An 18,929-nucleotide genomic window follows, 5' to 3' on the forward strand; every position below is an offset into this window, starting at 1 on the left:
TATGTGAAGTCACCCTTTTTTAACAGAATATTCATCTTTCTAGCTTTTATTACTGTTCTTAGACAACTTGTCTGTTTGTAATTCCTCCCTTGTGATGTCTTTTTTCTTTCTTCTTACTGTCCTTTACTGCTTTTATTTTATTATTATTATCCCTTATTCCTTTTACTGCTCATAATCCTTGTATTTGTCCTTAATTCCTTTTATGTGATGTTGTCTTTATATTTGTCCTTTATTGCTTTTTATTCTTTTATTTTTTCTATTTTTGCATTTATTTTTCTAAATTAAGTATCTATTTTATTCCATTCATTTGTGTATTCAATTTTTCTTTTCTTTCTTGTAATAACTCATTTTGACTTTGTAAACTCTGTTTTTAAAGGTGCTGTATAAATAAAGTTTATTATTATTATTATTAATATTATTATTATCTCAACTGACCATTTAACATGTACTTCTACACTGGAAATATTTCACATATTTAACAAACATTTCTGAAAACCAGAAAACACTTTATCATCATGAACATACATACACATATCAAATGCTTAGACTGAAAAAAAAATCATGAACATGGCAACTTGTTATTAAAAAACAGTTGTTACAATAAACTGTATGTTCACAAGGAAGACATTTTAATTGGAGTCAAATTTTAATTTGCATATATAGAAAAAAAACCCTTTAAGAACCACTGTCATCGACTACTCCATTACAACTGCTGTCTTTATTAAGTTTTAACAGCTACATGTGTAGAATACTCCTGAATGTGGATGTGATATGGAGTCATCATATTTATACAAATGGCTTTGTTTAGTCACTACTGAACTTTACCACCATCTTTTTGGATTTTATGTTATTCTGCCATGGTCAAATGTCCATTCCACAGTGTTAATGAAAGTGAAACCACTTCATGTAGCTGCCCCTCAGTTCTGTTCCATTCCAAAATGTAAAAGGTTCTTCCTTGGCCCGTGCTATATTGCTTTAGAACGTTTCAAGAAAATCAAGCCAGTGTTTCTTCTATAAACCAAACAGACATAATAACCTCCTTGGTAGAGTAAAAAACCTACACTACCGTTCAAAAGTTTGGGGTCACTTGCAAATGTCCTTATTTTTGAAAGAAAAGCACTGTTTTTTTCAATGAAGATCACATTAAATAAATCAGAAATACAGTCTAGACATTGTTAATGTGGTAAATGACTATTCTAGCTGGAAACGGCTGATTTTTAATGGAATATCTACATAGGTGTACAGAGGCCCATTTCCAGCAACCATCACTCCTGTGTTCTAATGGTACATTGTGTTAGCTAATCATGTTAAAAGGCTAATTGATGATTAGAAAACCCTTATGCAATTATGTTAGCACAGCTGAAAACTGTTGTGCTGATTAGAGAAGCTATAAAACTGGCCTTCCTTTGAGCTAGTTGAGTATCTGGAGCGTCAGCATTTGTGGGTTCGATTATACTCTCAAAATGGCCAGAAAAAGAGAACTTTCTTCTGAAACTCGACAGTCTATTCTTGTTCTGAGAAATGAAGGCTATTCCATGCAAAAAACTGCCAAGAAACTGGAGATGTCCTAAAACGGTGTGTACTACTCCCTTCAGAGAACAGCACAAACGGGCTCTAACCAGAATAGAAAGAGAAGTGGGAGGCCCCGGTGCACAACTAGGCAAGAGGACAAGTACATTAGAGTCTCTAGTTTGAGAAATAGACACCCCACAGGTCCTCAACTGGCAGCTTCATTAAATGGTATCCGCAAAACGCCAGTCTCAACATCCACAGTGGAGAGGCGACTCTGGGATGCTGGCCTTCTAGGCAGTGTGGCAAAGAAAAAGCCATATCTGAGACTGGCCAATAAAAGGAAAAGGTTAAGATGGGCAAAAGAACACAGTCATTGGACAGAGGAAGATTGGAAAAAAGTGTTATGGACAGACACATCTAAGTTTGAGGTGTTTGGATCACACAGAAGAACATTTGTGAGACGCAGAACAAGTGAAAAGATGCTGGAGGAGTGCCTGACGCCATCTGTCAAGCATGGTGGAGGTAATGTGATGGTCTGGGGCTGCTTTGGTGCTGGTAAAGTGGGAGATTTGTACAAGGTAAAAGGGATTTTGAATAAGAAAGGCTATCACTCCATTTTGCAACGCCATGCCATACCCTGTGGACAGTGCTTGATTGGAGCCAATATCCTCCTACAACAGGACAATGACCCAAAGCACACCTCCAAACTATGCAAGGACTATTTAGGGAAGAAGCAGTCAGCTGGTATTCTGTCTGAAATGGAGTGGCCAGCACAGTCACCAGATCTCAACCCTATTGAGCTGTTGTGGGAGCAGCTTGACCGTATGGTACATAAGAAGTGCCCATCAAGCCAATCCAACTTGTGGGAGGTGCTTCAGGAAGCGTGGGGTGAAATTTCTTCAGATTACCTCAACAAATTGACAGCTAGAATGCCAAAGGTCTGCAAGGCTGTAATTGCTGCAAATGGAGAATTCTTTGACAAAAGCAAAATTTGAAGGACAAAATTATTTTTTTTCAAATAAAAATCATTATTTCTAACCTCGTCAATGTCGACTATATTTTCTACTCATTTTGCAACTCATTTGATGAATAAAAGTGTGAGTTTTCATGGAAAACATGAAATTGTCTGGGTGACCCCAAACTTTTGAACAGTAGTGTATGTGCAATTGTCAGAAGGTGAAGTTCAGAGCTAAACATTGAGCTAAGTTGTTGTATTCAAGATGATTAACTTAATCAACTGAGGTTGAAAAGGGTAGGAATAGCAGCACTTACCTGTTCCCATCATGTTGCTGACAGAGGCCAGTTCACTGAAGGTGGCGTAGTTGGGCAGGATGCTCTGGACAGGCACCTCATCAGCAGCACTGCGGATATCAGCCTCCTCACAGAGGTGGCGGAAACACGACATGGCCACCAGCACCGCCTCCGTGTCCGGACTCCACAGGAACATGTAGAGACATACCTCCAGCTTCGTCTGAGCTTGCCGGCAGATGGGAATGCCACCACCCATAGTGGCGCACTCCTGTAATGAGGACCAAAATCCACAGTGTACACATCATTTCCCTTAAAGACAGGATGCCACATGAAATCTTAAACCTTTCCCAGCAATCACAGTACCAACAATTTGCTGCAAAGTCAGTAGCCCCATTCCAGGGTATATACAGAAATTAAGTTGAATTTAATACCTTATAATACCTTTTTTAATAACTTCACAATATTTTTTAATACCAACACGACTTCGAGCTGCAACTGTAGTGGCAACCTTTCGAACTTCAGTGTTGGGGGTAACTAATTATAAAGTAACGGATTACTGTCATTTTGTTACTTAACTTTCTGAGTGAATAAGTGTCGTAATGCTTACAATTCAAATCAAGTACCTATAATTACTGGATACTTTGTTACTTTTTTGCCTCAATAAAAACACTGACCTATACACAATTATTTGTTATTTAATCCTAACCCAAGACAAAAAATTATTTCATTGTTATGTGTAGTAAGAGCACACACCACTTCTCCAGCGCTACACTCTTTCTTTCACTATCATTCCCTCTCAATGAAGACAAAATGACAAATGAAAATCAGAAAAGGTTTAAAAAGTTTAAAAACAGAAATGTTTAAAGGACTTCTGTAAAAAGTAAAGTGATGAGTATATAAAATAATAATTCCTTTCCAAAAAGAGTAAGGTAGCAGTAAGGAGAAAGAGAGAGAGAAAGAGAGAGAGAGACACAGAGAGAGAGAGAGAGAGAGAGAGAGAGAGAGAGAGAGAGTGACTGCCCTTTGAGTGCTGGAATCAAGCACCAATTCTCTGCATCGTCCTCCGTGTGAAAGTTTCAGATGCAGAGAGAGGGAACAGTTTTGCTGCGGTTCTGATGCACCTCCAGAGGTAGCATCAGAGCCACAGCAGAGGCGAGCCAGGGTCTGTGTGAATGGATAAGCCGGAGGCGCAGAGTGGGGGTGTGTCGATATGATGGTGTTCACAGTCAGACAGCTAAACAGATCCTTCACTCATCAAATAAAAGAGAAATGACAGTAACGTGTTAACTGGTAGTGACTTTGGCAACTTACATGAGGAAAAAAATACTGAAGTTATATGTGGAAAAGCCTCTGTCATCCTGTCTGTCCTACTGACTCTTTGTCACATTTCTGCCCAACAAACAGCGTCTGTCCCCGGCAAAAATTTTTAACTCACCATGTGTTTGTGTCCTTCCACTATTGTGTTGTTGTAGTAACTGTCTTGAAAAAAATCACGGTGACATCAGCCCTCCCGACCGAGACTTTAGTGAACTCTCCCCCAGAAATCAGCATCCCTCCACGCGAGTGAGAGAGTCAGACAGCTTCCTGTTTACTGATGACGATTATCAAATTATGTAATTTAGAGCGAAAAACGTAACTTTGTCACTTTCCAGGATGTTTGGTGGATCAGGATCTCAATCACAACACATTATAACAGCATCCATATGATTATAATCAGTCAGCAGATACATGTTTAGATTAACAGGTGGACACCGGGGAAACACGTTGAAAAAAACCACACAGATGTCAACGCCATGATGTGTACTGTCACGCCTCTTTTGGATCCGCAGCGCCGGCGTGCTGTATGAATTGACACACTGGTGCAGCTTTACGCCGGAGCTCCTTGGTTCGGTGTGAACAAACAAATATGGAGAATTGGTGAGCCTTCACTGCGGAGATAATGTAGAGTCTCTGTGTGAAAAGGGCTAGTGAAATAGACTACACTGCTAAGCCGGTAAGTGACCTACTCCAGTGCAATTTCCAATGATTTTCCCAAAGGGGGACTGCATCATTTGTTCAGTTGATGACATTTTGCTCATAACCTGCCTGTTGACTCTTTTTGTAACCAACAAAGCAACACGCTACACATGGGACTCTACCTTGTTCTTGAGCAGAAACTTGTTCCTGCAGATGAGGATCTCCCTCAGCCACTTGAGGACTTCTGTCCCATTAACCATTTGCTGGCCAATCAGTTTGCGGCAGATAAGGAAGAGCACCTGTGAACTGAAGTAAGAAGCAAAAAAGGAGAGAAGTCATTGCCCTGTAAAAATATGTTTAAAACATCAAGATCCATGAAGATTTGCCATTTCTCACACAATCATGACATTCATGGTTGTTTGTTGCTGTCCAGGTTATATCTAGAAATTAATACTTACAACAAAGTCGTAATCCTCTCGCAAATGCTGATGCAATTTTTTTGCTCAATGCTCATAACAAATAAATCACGTTCATCTGTAGGGTTGTGATGTATCACAAAACACCGTACCTGTGTAAACATGTTTAAAGACAGTGGCGAACTCAGGATTTTTAAGGGGCAATGAAAAAAATAACAAAGGGCACTAGCTATATGCAGTGGGGCACCATCGCACAGAAAGTCATGATACATTTATGGTGAACTATAAGGGCACCCTAGAGGGCGCTTTATCACATTTTCTCCACTGTAAAGGCACCCTATAGGGCACTTTGCCATGTTTTGTCCACTGAAAGGGCAACGTTGGCTCGGTTAATGTGTTAGCCAACATCAGTTCGCTAGCTTCAATGATTATAAATGAAACATGCAGGCCTTCACAATTAAACTTTGAAGTTAAACTTGACCAGGATAAATTAACATTTCAGTCAGACAATTGAATTGTTTTATCTATATACTGTCCTGTTGTCCAAATGAAACATACGGGTAAAATGTGTCTGAATGCGCATCACATGTTGCTGCTCTAACGTTTATAGCCTGCAAGGTTAGTTTGTTTTGTATATAATTTTTTCACGAGGAGCAGTCCATACATGTGGACAAGCAGCTTGTTATTATGCTTGATCCATTCTCACTTACTTGTCCTTACCAGAAAAAGCATCATGGTGGCTCTGAACATGGCATTGCAGTTACAATCCAGTCAAACTGTTGTTGGAAGACTACACAGCATTCATTTGGAAGATACAGTTGAAACCAGAAGTTTACATACACTGTATAAAAAGACACATAACCTTTTTTTTCTCACTGTCTGACATTAAATCAGACTAAACTTTTCCTATTTTAGGTCAGTTAGGATCACCAAAATTATTTATATTTGCTAAATGCCAGAATAATGAAGGAGAGAATTTGTAAGAAAATGTCTCATTACGTTCTTCAAAGTCAGAAGTTTACATACATTTCATTAGTATTTGGTAGCATTGCCTTTAAATTACATGACTTGGGTCAAACGTTTTGGGTATCCTTCCACAAGCTTCTCACAATAGTTTGCTGGAATTTTGGCCCATTCCTCGTGACAGAACTTGTGTAACTGAGTCAGGTTTGTAGGCCGCCTTGCTCGCACACGCCTTTTCATCTCTTCCCACAAATTTTCTATAGGATTGAGATCAGGGCTTTGTGATGGCCACTCCAAAACATTGACTTTGTTGCAGGCCTGGACTGGGACAAACATTCGGCCCTGGACTCTTTGGTCCAGACCGGCCCACGACAATCCGCACACAGATACTGTGCCAACTCAGTTCTTGTGAAAGCACGTTTTTGAATGACAATAAATGAACCTTGAACTTGCCCCGTTGATGTACATATAAACACACAAGCCCTTAATATCAGAAAACAATAATATAATGATCTGACAAGCTCCACATAAACAATAAAGCATGACATAAGAGGAAATACTTGTAATTTGTGTACTGCATCATGAGTAATATGTATGCAGATGTTTTATTATAACAGTAGTTAATCAGTGTTTTTATTAGTTTTAACTGTATAATGTGAAAGGGCAATAAACCATTAACACTGACTGAAAAAAATATGTAAAGCATAGGCTACATATGTGTTATGTTGTTAGATCAATGTCCTTCATGAACAAATTGGACTGTGGGCATGAAGAAAGGTGCATGTTGCCACTTAAAACACTTTAACTCTGGTGACCTGATTTGGGGGATGTCATTATAGGTAGAAATGATCAAAAATTGTGAAAATAGCAGATCTACATGCTCAAACCACATCACATTAACATGTGAGATGTAAGCTTGCCGATTTGCAATTATGTGTGGCATCCCTTGATGAATATAGTGGTTAAGTGGTTAATAAAGGCAACTAATCAATTAATCAAGATAGTATATGAATATGGTTATTGTTTTCCAATACTTTTGGCCTAGTTGTAACACACCACACTATGCAGAGTTTGCTATTTATTATGTCAAGTAAAGTTCATAGACAGTTAAGTAACCGTTCTGAACATTTAATGAGTGTTTATCCACACCATGCTGGCAGGCACACACCTGCTTAAGTCTTCCTCCACCTGTTCCTCCTGCACCACCACCGTGGCAGCGGGAGCCTCACCTGCCTCACTGTCCAATTGACCCACTGCTGAAGCAGCAGCATCACTGCTGCTAGCTCCGGCCACGCTGGCCCCTGCAGCAAACATTTTTTTTTCTTGTCTCTTTGTTTTTCAGCTCCACCTTTCCGTTTTTTACCCTTTTACCCTACCCTCTTTTGTCTCTCTCACTCTCTCTCTCTCATCATGACTGCTTGTCATTAAAGGTGATTGGACGAGGGGGGGGGGGGTCTAGAAGATGCGTGGGTGGGACTCCTGGCCTCTGTAGCCTATCATAGGGCCATTGGGCCAGGTATTCTTTAGACAGACAAGCCAATGGGCCTCTGCTGTGTCTGCAGGCTGCAGCGGAGCTCTGTGGGCCGGTGCATGTCTCTGCCCCTGGGCTGGGAGAGTTACCATGGCAAGGCGCAGCAAAAAATAAATAAACAAATAAAAAATAAAAAACGGGCAGCCATCGGCCCATTATTGATCGCCCACCAGGGAAAAGTCCCAGTACTCCCAATGGCCAATCCACCCCTGCTTTGTTGTCCTTAAGCCACCTTGTAACTAATTTGGCAGTATGCTTAGGGTCATTGTTCATTTGGAAGACCCATTTGCACCCAAGCTTTAACTTCCTGGCTGATGTCTTGAGATGTTGCTTCAATATTTCTACATAATGTTCTTTCCTCATGATGCCATCTATTTTGTGAAGTGAACCAGTCCCTCCTGCAGCAAAACACCCCCACAACATGATGCTGCCGCCCCCGTACTTCACAGTTGGGATGGTGTTCTCAGGCTTGCAAGCTTCCCACTTTCTCCTCCAAATGTAACGATGGTCATTATGGCCAAACAGTTCAATTTTAGTTTCATCAGACCACAGGACATGTCTCCAAAAATTAAGGTCTTTGTCCCTGTGTGCATTTGCAAACTGTAATCTGGCTTTTTTATGTTGCTTTTGGAGTAATGGCTTCATCCTACAGAACTCGTTTCACTGTGGATAATGACACTCTTACCAGCTTCAGCCAGCATCTTCACAAGGTCTTTTGCTTTTGTTCTGGGGTTGATACGCACATTTCGCAACAAAGCACATTCATCTCTGGGACACAGAACCCGTCTCCTTCCTGAGCGTTATGATGGCTGGACATTCCCATGGTGTTTATACTTGCATATAATTGTTTGAACAGATGAAAGTGGAACCTTCAGGCATCTGGAAATTGATTGTTGAACTAGACTTATGGAAGTCCACAATTCTCTTCCTGATATCTTGGCTGATTTCTTTTGATTTTCCCATGATGTCACACAAGGAAGCAGTGTGTTTGAGGTGTGCCTTGAAATACATCCACAGGTGTGAATGTAATTAACTCAAATGTTGTCAATTAACCAGAATTAATCAGAGGCTTCCAAAGCCATGACATCATCATCTGGGCTTTCCCAAATTGTTTAAAGGCCTAGTAAACGTGGTGTATGTAAACTTCTGACTTTGAAGAAAGTAATAAAAAATTGTCTTAAAAATTCTCTCTCTCATTATTCTGGCATTTAGCAAATATAAATACTTTTGGTAATCCTAACTGACCTAAAACCATTGACACGTGTTTGAACATGAGTGAGACCACTGTCACCTCATATTGTCCCACTTTTGTGAACACCATATCACAGGGAATTTTCAAATGTGACACAAACATCCACTTGGACTCAAGGATGAACTCAAGAATTCATACTGTAATTATGACAAAACATCACACAAATGTAAAATAGGGTACAATGATAAAATGATGACAACAAGGTTTCAACTGTATTTGTGTATGATTTCTTAACTCCTAATGCCAGGTAGGCATATAAATCAATCAATTGTTTCAGCACTTATGTGATTTTAATGGCAGTATTTGTAAATGCAACCTACACAATAGGGGTGTCACGATTCTCCAAATTCTCGATTTGATTCAATTTTCGATTCTAAGGTCACAGTTCGATTCGATTCTCGATTTTTACATGTATTTTTTTTAAAGCACAGGTGGCTATGCCATTTTTAGACTAGACTTTTATGCAATATAATATCTGACCTTTGTTAGCAATGTACCACACTACACTGTCAAATTTAAAACATTTATTAACAACATAATGTAACAGTAACTTATATCTTCAGTCAACTGGAAACTTAAACAAAATAACCTGCCATCTAATTTCTCTTTTGTAACTGCAGTCTTCTTCACAGAAGATGACATTCAAGTTCACAACAAAACAAACAAAAAAAATAAAACAGCCATGTCCATAGTCTTCTCTGAACAATTAAGTGTCTTAACAAACTATTTCCGAACAGTTGAACACAAGGTGCATAAGGTGTGAGTGGGCGAGCGAGAGTGAGGGAGCGTGCGTACGTGCGGACAGTGAATGAATGGGAGAGGAAGGAGAAGCGAAAGGAGTAGCAGTAGTAGCGACAGCAATAAAGTGAACAATATAGGCTGCAGTTTGGCTGTGAATAAAGGCGACGGCTCCTCAAGATACAGCAAAGCTCCCTGGTATTATTTCCCGACTACCTTAACACGTGAAAGGGGGTTCCACCCCGAAGGTAAACAGAAACTTCGGCCCTGGAGGAAATCATCTCCCCTGTGCTGCCCGACCACGGTCCGGGAGGCGATATTTTTTTCCCCAGGATGGTAGGGGAAGGTACCGCCTTTTTCGCCTCTGATTGGCTGGAAGGGCTCTCTTCGATTGGTTATTTGATTTGGCCGTGAACGTCATCTCACGTTCATGGCAGGCTGTCTGCTAGTCTGTTTTGATCGTCTTGACAACAGAAGTAAACAAAAAGTCAATCCAACAGTGGGATAAGTGTGTGCCGTCAGATTTATATTCCAAGTTCACAATTTCATAGCCTGTTTAGATCGTGTTTAGATTAGTCCTAGATGTTTGAGGGAGTTTTGTGATGAACATGTGAACTTTAATCAGCACATTAGCATGACACAGTGGCCCTTAACCATCACATTTCTGTGTGGCTATAAATTACTGTACAGTCGATTTACCTTCATAGTGTTTGCCTCACCTAGATACACCATCTCTCTACACACTCACACACACCTCTGCACCACCCACCACCACCATCTCTCTCTCTCTGTCATCACAAAACTCCCTCAAACATCTAGGACTAATCTAAACACGATCTAAACAGGCTATGAAAATGTGAACTTGGAATGTAAATTTGACGGCACACACTTATCACACTGTTTACTTAAATCGTTTACTTCTGTTGGCGGTAAAGATGATCAAAACAGACTAGGCGACAGCGCGCCATGAACGTGAGATGACGTTTCACGGCCAAATCAAATAACCAATCGGAGGAGAGCCCTTCTAGCCAATCAGAGGCGAAAAAGGCGGTACCTTCCCCTAAAAAAATATCGCGTCCGGGAGCCGAACAGGAATGGTGTAACACCATGCTATCGTTTGACTGGCTGTAGCTAATAGCTACTGGCTTAGCTAGTAGCTAAATTAGAGGAGGTTGACTCGCAGCGCTTCAACACGTGTGTGTTTTTTTCCCCTTGGCAAGCCGACCGGACGTGACATGGGGGCGTGGCAGCATCGACGATTCCATTTTTTAATTCGAAGTTCCAGATTGTGAATTAATTTCGATCGATTTCGATTTTAAATCGAAATCGTGACACCCTTACTACACAACAGCCTGATCAAACTGTCTGGCATGTTTGAAAAAAAATAAAATTGAACATGAAGCTGCTGATTATGCAGATGCCTATTAGATACTGAATTAGATATGTGCCAATAAGAATCAAATAAAACTTATTCAATATCAAATAAAACTTATTAAGAATTTCAGAGAACATAAATCTCACTGAAGCAAAAGAAGGTAATCTCTAAAGAAAAATCTTAGAACTTGAAAACAAATTATCATTTGTTAGTTTTTGTAAAAACTATTGCTCTTTTACTTTTTTGATAGCATGTCCTTTTGTTTATAGTATAGCTTTGCGGTTATGCTGCCAGCTTTCTGCTTTGCACTCCCTGATATTTTGTTTGCAATTCTGGCACAAACCTCTCGTGTGGGTGGGGTTTCAGGCGTGCGTCCACATTGGCTAATGGTTTTTTGAGTGACAGCTCAGTGCAACCCATCCGGGTACTTCGCCCTTGCATCACATCCCCTCTTTTGTGTGAAAACAATCCTTGTAATTTGAATGGTGCTCAATACAAATTCCAACGACTTTGACAGTTTAACAACATAAAATAAGAAAACCATGGTCTTTTAGGTATGAGGATCAAAATACTACGGCCAGTTAGGCAAGTAATTATATCATGTCATTGCGGATCAACAATTGGCGTCGTTACAAAGAAAAAAATTATAGAAATAGGGGTTGATGAGTGTCCTTTCAGGACAGCAGATTTGGTCACATTTTCAGAAGACCTATCATAAATTCAAATTTGAACCAATCTTCATCAATGTTTTTTGTGACAAAGTAGTATGTGTTCCACTCATTCCATCACAGAAAAATGAGAGTTGTAGAAATCAATAGAACTGAAGAATGCCATGATATACATTTTCTTGAATGTAAAGTGTGTAACTTTTGACCACGACTGTATACACCCGGTGAGTCAATGAGATAGTTGTATATGTCAGGATACGAGACCACTTGATGATCATATGTAAACTTTTGACCGCGACTGTATGTATTTCTGACATGTCACCTTTTCTGTCTTTGTGACCAGTGTTGGGGGTAATGCGTTAAAAAAGCAACACGTTACAGTAATACATGTCTTTTAGCGATAACAGAGTAATATAACACATTACTAATAATATTTCAGTATTTTATTATTACGGTCACGTCATGTAATGCCTTACAATCGGCCATACCAACCAAAGTGAAGTGTTTATTGTTGTTTTTTTTTTAAAAGAACCCGTCCACACCAAAATGCCCATATTAATATAGGCTCTGTGTGTTTAATATAGCCGAGCCCAGGGGTGGACTGGCCATCTGGCATACCAGGCATCGTCTGGGTGGGCCGTTGACCCAATGTGGGCCGGTCCGGTCCGCTATGTTTTGGTTTTTTTTGTTTGTTTTTTTTTCTTCTCTAAAGTCCCTCCAATTGGGCCAGCCAATTGGCTACAGAGGTCTAGCAGTGTGTTACCAGCATCGACACATATAATTGGTCTATTGTTTGTCATTGTCAATCAATCATGGGCTGACAGGCTCAGAGAGCCCTGACAGTGCTGTCAATCACTACACGAACCAGGGTGGGGCGGGACCTCGATGGGCGGACTGCGGGCGGGACGGGCTAGTAACATTAGTAAGTAGTAGTAGTGAGCGTCTTCGAAACTGTTGTGTCTGCTACTTGAAAATGGATAAGAGGAAGAAACGCCCGTGTGGTGCTGAGAAACAGCGATTAAAACAGTTGAAGTCTCTGGAGGTGGAGGCTTCTAAATGTGCGAAGTTGACGGACCTTTTTGGTGCCGGTGTCGTGCCAGAAAACGACTGCTTGCCAAAAAACGACTCCCCAACGGGAACGCCCATGGGGTTAGGGTTAGTCGTTAGTTAGTTAGTCGTCAGTCGTTTTTTGGCAAGCAGTCGTTTTCTGGCAAGCAGTCGTTTTCTGGCACAACACCGGGACCAGTGACACCAACCCACAAGCAGCCACAGGTGCTGCTGCGCCGGGAGACGAGGGAGGAGGACCTAATGATGATGAGCAGGTGGAGGCAGACATAGTAAGTAACGTTAGCCTGGGGCTGGCTAGGCTAAATTTTTGAGACATGTCCAAAACAAAGTAAAAAACATTTTTATATTGAATGTGATGTGACCTAACTAACTTCATACTGATGAATGCAGCTGCCGCTAATGCTAACGTAGCTCCTCAGGGATCGAAGCCATTGTTTTTCTAACTTTGACAATCTAACATGTGACAGCATATAAGCCCAGAGTTGAAGGGCTGTGACTGTTGGTAGTTGTGGTTGATTTTGTACAAATATGCCGAATTGTGATATTATGGGTTATTATTGTTCAGATGATTTAGCTTAGCTAGCTAACAGATGCTAACGTCAGCGGTCTCTTGTTGCCATAGCAACAGTAAACATTCACGTGGACTGATGAGCTGTAAATAGAGATGCAGAATCAAGCTGAGATGCTTTGAATTTTAGCACAAAATACAAGTAAACCTATAGGAAATAATAAGTTTAATTTGCAATATTTACCATTGAATTTATTGTAATCTTTCAATTCATTTATTGTTTACTGAGGTGATAACTATTTAATAGGTATAAATTCTGTGTAACTTTAATTTGTGTGTAAATGTGTTACTTTTACTGTAGTTTTCAAATGGCTGTGTATAGTGTTGTCTTGAGCATTTTCAGGTCACAAAGACCTGGCTTTTTTGCATTGGAAAACACTAAAGTGTCCTAATGAAAACACGACAAAGCCATTTGACTATCTTGTTCATAAATGATGGTGTCAGGACTTTTTTTTTAATGACACACACTTTCATTGATATGAATACTTGGTTGACCTCTATTTTGAGCATGTGACATGCTTTTGCAGGTTATCAACAAGGTTTTGCAGTTTGTACTAATTGTTTTGGGAAATGCACCAACTGTTGTGCAAATGTAAGTAATGATGTGAGAAATGCTCCAACGCCACTGAGAAAAACTGTTTAAAAACAACATTGGGTCATATTGGACCCTAAACACTATACAAGGCTTAATTATAGCTTTTATCTATAGTCTTTCTCCCTCTGTTCTATATGTGGACCTGTTCTCTCATTTGGGACCACTGAATTTGGTAAGTTTATCATGTATTTTTTAATGTTGTATGAATTCATACTTCATAATTATAAGAATTAATAATTTTAAAAAAGTTTTAAAAGAAACGCACATCCAAAAAGTTTTCAACTCTAGGTGCAGGACAGAGGAAAACATTTTCTTTATTTTTCAGACTTAACCTTCTAGGCGCCAGAGTTTATTTAGGAAAATATTCTGTTTGGATTTTAAGATTTCAAAAGGCTGTAGCTTGGAAGTGGTGAGAGATAAATCCATAGTGTAAATAAGAAAAATATTCATAATGACCTAAAGTTTGTGATGGGAGTAAATTTAATCATCTAATTTGCATATTGTGACATCACCAGGTGACTGAAAGGTGACTTTCAGTAAAACTGATTTTTTAACATATTTACACAGAAAAAAAAAATGTATATTGTTATCTCATCCTCAAAATAAAGGAACAGGAGTTTGATTGGAGTAACTTTACTAATCTAATTTGTATATCACCAGGTAAAATTCAGTAAAACGGAATTCTGAACATATTTACACAGTAGATTTTTTTTCATTTCATTTCATTAGGGCCCGAGCAGGAAACCTGCGAGGTCCCTATTGTTTTTGTAGTGATTATTAGGGCCCGAGCAGGAAACCTGCGAGGTCCCTATTGTTTTTGTAGTGATTATTAGGGCCCGAGCAGGGAAACCTGCCAGGTCCCTATTGTTTTTCTCGTGATTCTTATTAGGGCCCGAGCAGGAAACCTGCGAGGTCCCTATTGTTTTTGTAGTGATTATTAGGGCCCGAGCAGTGAAACTGCGAGGACCCTATTGTTTTTGTAGTGATTATTAGGGCCCGAGCAGGGAACCTGCGAGGTCCCTATTGTTTTTCCAATGATTATTAGGGCCCGAGCAGTGAAACTGCGAGGACCCTATTGTTTTTCGAATGATTCTTATTATTATTATTTTTACTTTTTCTTTGTCGCAAATGATCGCATTTTTCACTGCCTGAACATACCCCAAAACTCACCAAACTTGGAATATATGTCACACCTGGCGAAAAATTTTATAATCTGTTGTCGTTGTGATTTTCCACCACTAGGTGGCGCTATTATTAAGGAAAGTGCGTTTTGGCTAATAACTCCCACATAGTTTGTCGCACATTCAAAAACCTTGTATCCACGCGTTCAGTGAATTGTGCTGAATCTCCTGATATAGGCCACGCCCATTTCCGCCTACCGTTTTTTTTCGCTAGCTCGCGAAATGTCGAAAACCTACTTTTTCGAACTCCTCCCAGGCAATTTCACCAATTTGCACAAAAATTTGCACACAGCATCTGTGGACCCTTCGGACAAAAAGTTATTAAAAGAATTTTGATATGCCAAAGAATACTCAACTTATTAAATAACAACTTCTTGTGGATTCGGGTCAAAACAGGAAGTGTTGCATATCTCCACATTGGTGTGTCCAAATGATGTGAATCTCAGGATACTACTTCCGCATGAGCCTCTAAGGCTCTGTGCAAAATCTTGGCCCATGACCACTAGGTGGCGCTATTTAAATTGAAGTATTTTATATCTCGATATTGGTTGGTCGGATTAACACAAAACTTGGTACACTCATTGCCAATGGCCTCCTGAGGACAGCTGACAAAGGTGTTACCGATCTGACAATAGGTGGCGCTCTGGTGGCAGTTTCATTTTATAAGTGGCACTGTGCCCACACCATAACACTTATGGATATGAAACTGATTGGGGTGGTATAGACTGGCATCTGTAACTCGCACACCAAAAATCACCAGCAGGTGGCGCTATTATCAACACAAAACCGTTTTTGGCTATCAGTTAAGACATGCGCGCACAATAACGGGGCAATGGGTCCAGCTAAGGAGCACGCCCCGACAGCAGCACGCCCCGACAGCAGCACGCCCCGACCCGCGTGGACTGCGAGGGCCCGTTCATCGCTGCTTGCAGCTTTAATTAGGGCCCGAGCAGTGAAACTGCAAGGACCTATTGTAATTGTAATGATTATTATTATTATTATTATTTTTTTTTTTTTTCTGCCAAAATGATCGCATTTTTCACTGCCTGAACGTGTATGAAAACGCGATTTTATTTGGCAAACACATTAGGCCTGGCGAAAAATTTTATAATCTGCTGTCGTTGTGAACTTTCACCACTAGGTGGCGCTATAATCAAGGAAAGTGTGTTTTGGCTAATAACTCCCACATACTTTGTCGCACCTTCAAAAACCTTATATCCACGCGTTCAGTGAATGGTGCTGAATCTCCTGACTTAGGCCACGCCCATTTCCGCCCACCGTTTTTTTTCGCTAGCTCGTGAAATGTCGAAAACCTACTTTTTCGAACTCCTCCCGGGCAATTTCACCGATTTGCACCAAACTTTGCACACAGCATCTGTGGACCCTTCTGACAAAAAGTTATTAAAAGAATTTTGATACGCCAAACAATACTCAAGTTATTAAATAACTACTTCCTGCAGATTTCGTTCCAAACAGGAAGTGTTGCATATCTCCACATTGGTTTGTCCGAATGACGTGAAACTCAGGACACTACTTCCACATGAGCCCCTAAGGCTCTGTGCAAAATATTAGCCGATGACCACTAGGTGGCGCTCTTTAAATTGAAGTAATTTATATCTCAACATCGGTTGGTCGGATTAACACAAAACTTGGTACACTCATTGCCAATGCCCTCCTGAGGATAGCTGACAAAGGGGTTACCGATCTGACACTAGGTGGCGCTCTGGTGGCAGTTTCTTTTTAGATTTGGCACTGTGCCCACACCATAACACTTATGGATATGAAATTCATAGGGGTGGTATAGACTTGCCCCTGTAACTCACACACCAAAAATGACCAACAGGTGGCGCTATTATCAACACAAAGCAGTTTTTGACTAATAACTCCCACATAATTTGTCAGACATTGTTAAACATTATATCTATATGTTCCCTGAATACAGCCGAACCGTGTGATGTAGGCCACGCCCACGTTCGCACTGAATTTCCATTTGCAAATTCGCCAAATGTCGCAAACCTACTTTTTCGAACTCCTCCCAGGCAATTTTTCATATTTGCACCAAACTTTGCACGCAGCATCTCTGGACCCTTTTGACAAAAAGTTATTAAAAGAAATGTGCTAGTCCACAGAACGCCCAAAATATAAAACAACAATTTCCTGCGCATTGTGGTCAAACAGACATTCTTGTGTATCTTGATGAAATACAGTCCGATGAACACAAAACTTTTGGCAATTGTGTTCCATGGCACAATGAGCATTTCTACAAAATTTCTTGCAAATCGACCAATAGGTGGCGCTTTTATTGCTAAATGACGAAATGACAGCTTCACTGCCTTCAGTTTTGATTCCTCTATGGAAGTTGTTGCATGAACAAGCCTCGACAGCAGCATGCCCCGACAGCAGCATGTCACGACAGCAGCATGCCCCAACGGCAGCATGTAACGACGGCAGCATGCCGCGACGGCAGCACGCCCCGACCCGCGTGGACTGCGAGGGCCCGTTCATCGCTGCTTGCAGCTTTAATTATTATTTTATTCCTTCGTCCAAAATGATCGCATTTTTCACTGCCTGAACATACCCCAAAACTCACCAAAGTTGGAATATAGATCAGACCTGGCGAAAAATTTTATAATCTGTTGTCATTGTGAATTTTCACCGCTAGGTGGCGCTGTAATAAGGAAAGTGCATTTTGGCTAATAACTCCCACATACTTTGTCGCACATTCAAAACCTTGTATCCACGCGTTCAGTGAATTGTGCTGAATCTCCTGATATAGGCCACGCCCATTTTCGCCTACCGTTTTTTTTCGCTAGCTCACGAAATGTCGCAAACCTACTTTTTCGAACTCCTCCCAGGCAATTTCACCAATTTGCACCAAACTTTGCACACAGCATCTGTGGACCCTCCTGACAAAAAGTTATAAAAAGAATTTTGATATTCCAAAAAATACTCAAGTTATTAAATAACAACTTCCTGCAGATTTCGTTCCAAACAGGAAGTGTTGCATATCTCCACATTGGTTTGTCCAAATGACGTCAAACTCAGGATCCTACTTCCTCATGAGGCCCTAAGGCTCTGTGCTAAATTTTGGCCGATGACCACTAGGTGGCGCTCTTTAAATTGAACTATTTTATATCTCGACATCGGTTGGTCGGATTAACACAAAACTTGGTACACTCATTGCCAATGGCCTCCTGAGGATAGCTGACACAGGGGTGACCGATCTGACACTAGGTGGCGCTTTGGTGGCAGTTTCTTTTTATATTTGGCACTGTGCCCACACCATAACACTTATGGATATGAAATTGACAGGGGTGGTATAGACCGGCCCCTGTAACTCACACACCAAAAATGACCAGCAGGGGGCGCTATCATCAACACAAACCGTTTTTGCCTAATAACTCCCACATAATATGGTGCACATTGTTAAACCTTATATCTACGTGTTCCCTGAATTCAGCTGGACTGTGTGATGTAGGCCACGCCCACTTTCTCGCCAGAACTCAATTGGCAAATTCGCCAAATGTCGCAAACCTACTTTTTCGAACTCCTCCCAGGCAATTTCACCAATTTGCACAAAACTTTGCACACAGCATCTGTGGACCCTCCTGACAAAAAGTTATTAAAAGAATTTTGATATTCCAAGAAATACTCAAGTTATTAAATAACAACTTCCTGCAGATTTCGTTCCAAACAGGAAGTGTTGCATATCTCCACATTGGTTTGTCCAAATGACGTCAACCTCAGGATCCTACTTCCTCATGAGGCCCTAAGGCTCTGTGCTAAATTTTCGTTGATGACCACTAGGTGGCGCTCTTTAAATTGAACTATTTTATATCTCGACATTGGTTGGTC

General features: G+C 40.6%; 1 protein-coding gene across 5 annotated transcripts in view; it reads right to left on the minus strand.

The window, feature by feature from the left end:
* Window positions 1-18,929, minus strand: part of nf1a (neurofibromin 1a) — a 212,578-nt gene that overhangs the window by 103,630 nt on the left and 90,019 nt on the right. For all 5 annotated transcript variants that reach the window (XM_073480933.1, XM_073480939.1, XM_073480948.1 and 2 more), the window contains 2 exons: window positions 4,902-5,025; window positions 2,785-3,031 (listed from right to left, as the gene is read on the minus strand). In XM_073480933.1, coding sequence (XP_073337034.1) covers window positions 2,785-3,031; window positions 4,902-5,025 — 371 coding nt within the window. The remainder of the gene's footprint in view (window positions 1-2,784; window positions 3,032-4,901; window positions 5,026-18,929) is intronic.

The sequence above is a fragment of the Pagrus major genome, chromosome 2, assembly GCF_040436345.1.
Source record: "Pagrus major chromosome 2, Pma_NU_1.0".
NCBI classification, from domain to species: Eukaryota; Metazoa; Chordata; class Actinopteri; order Spariformes; family Sparidae; genus Pagrus; species Pagrus major.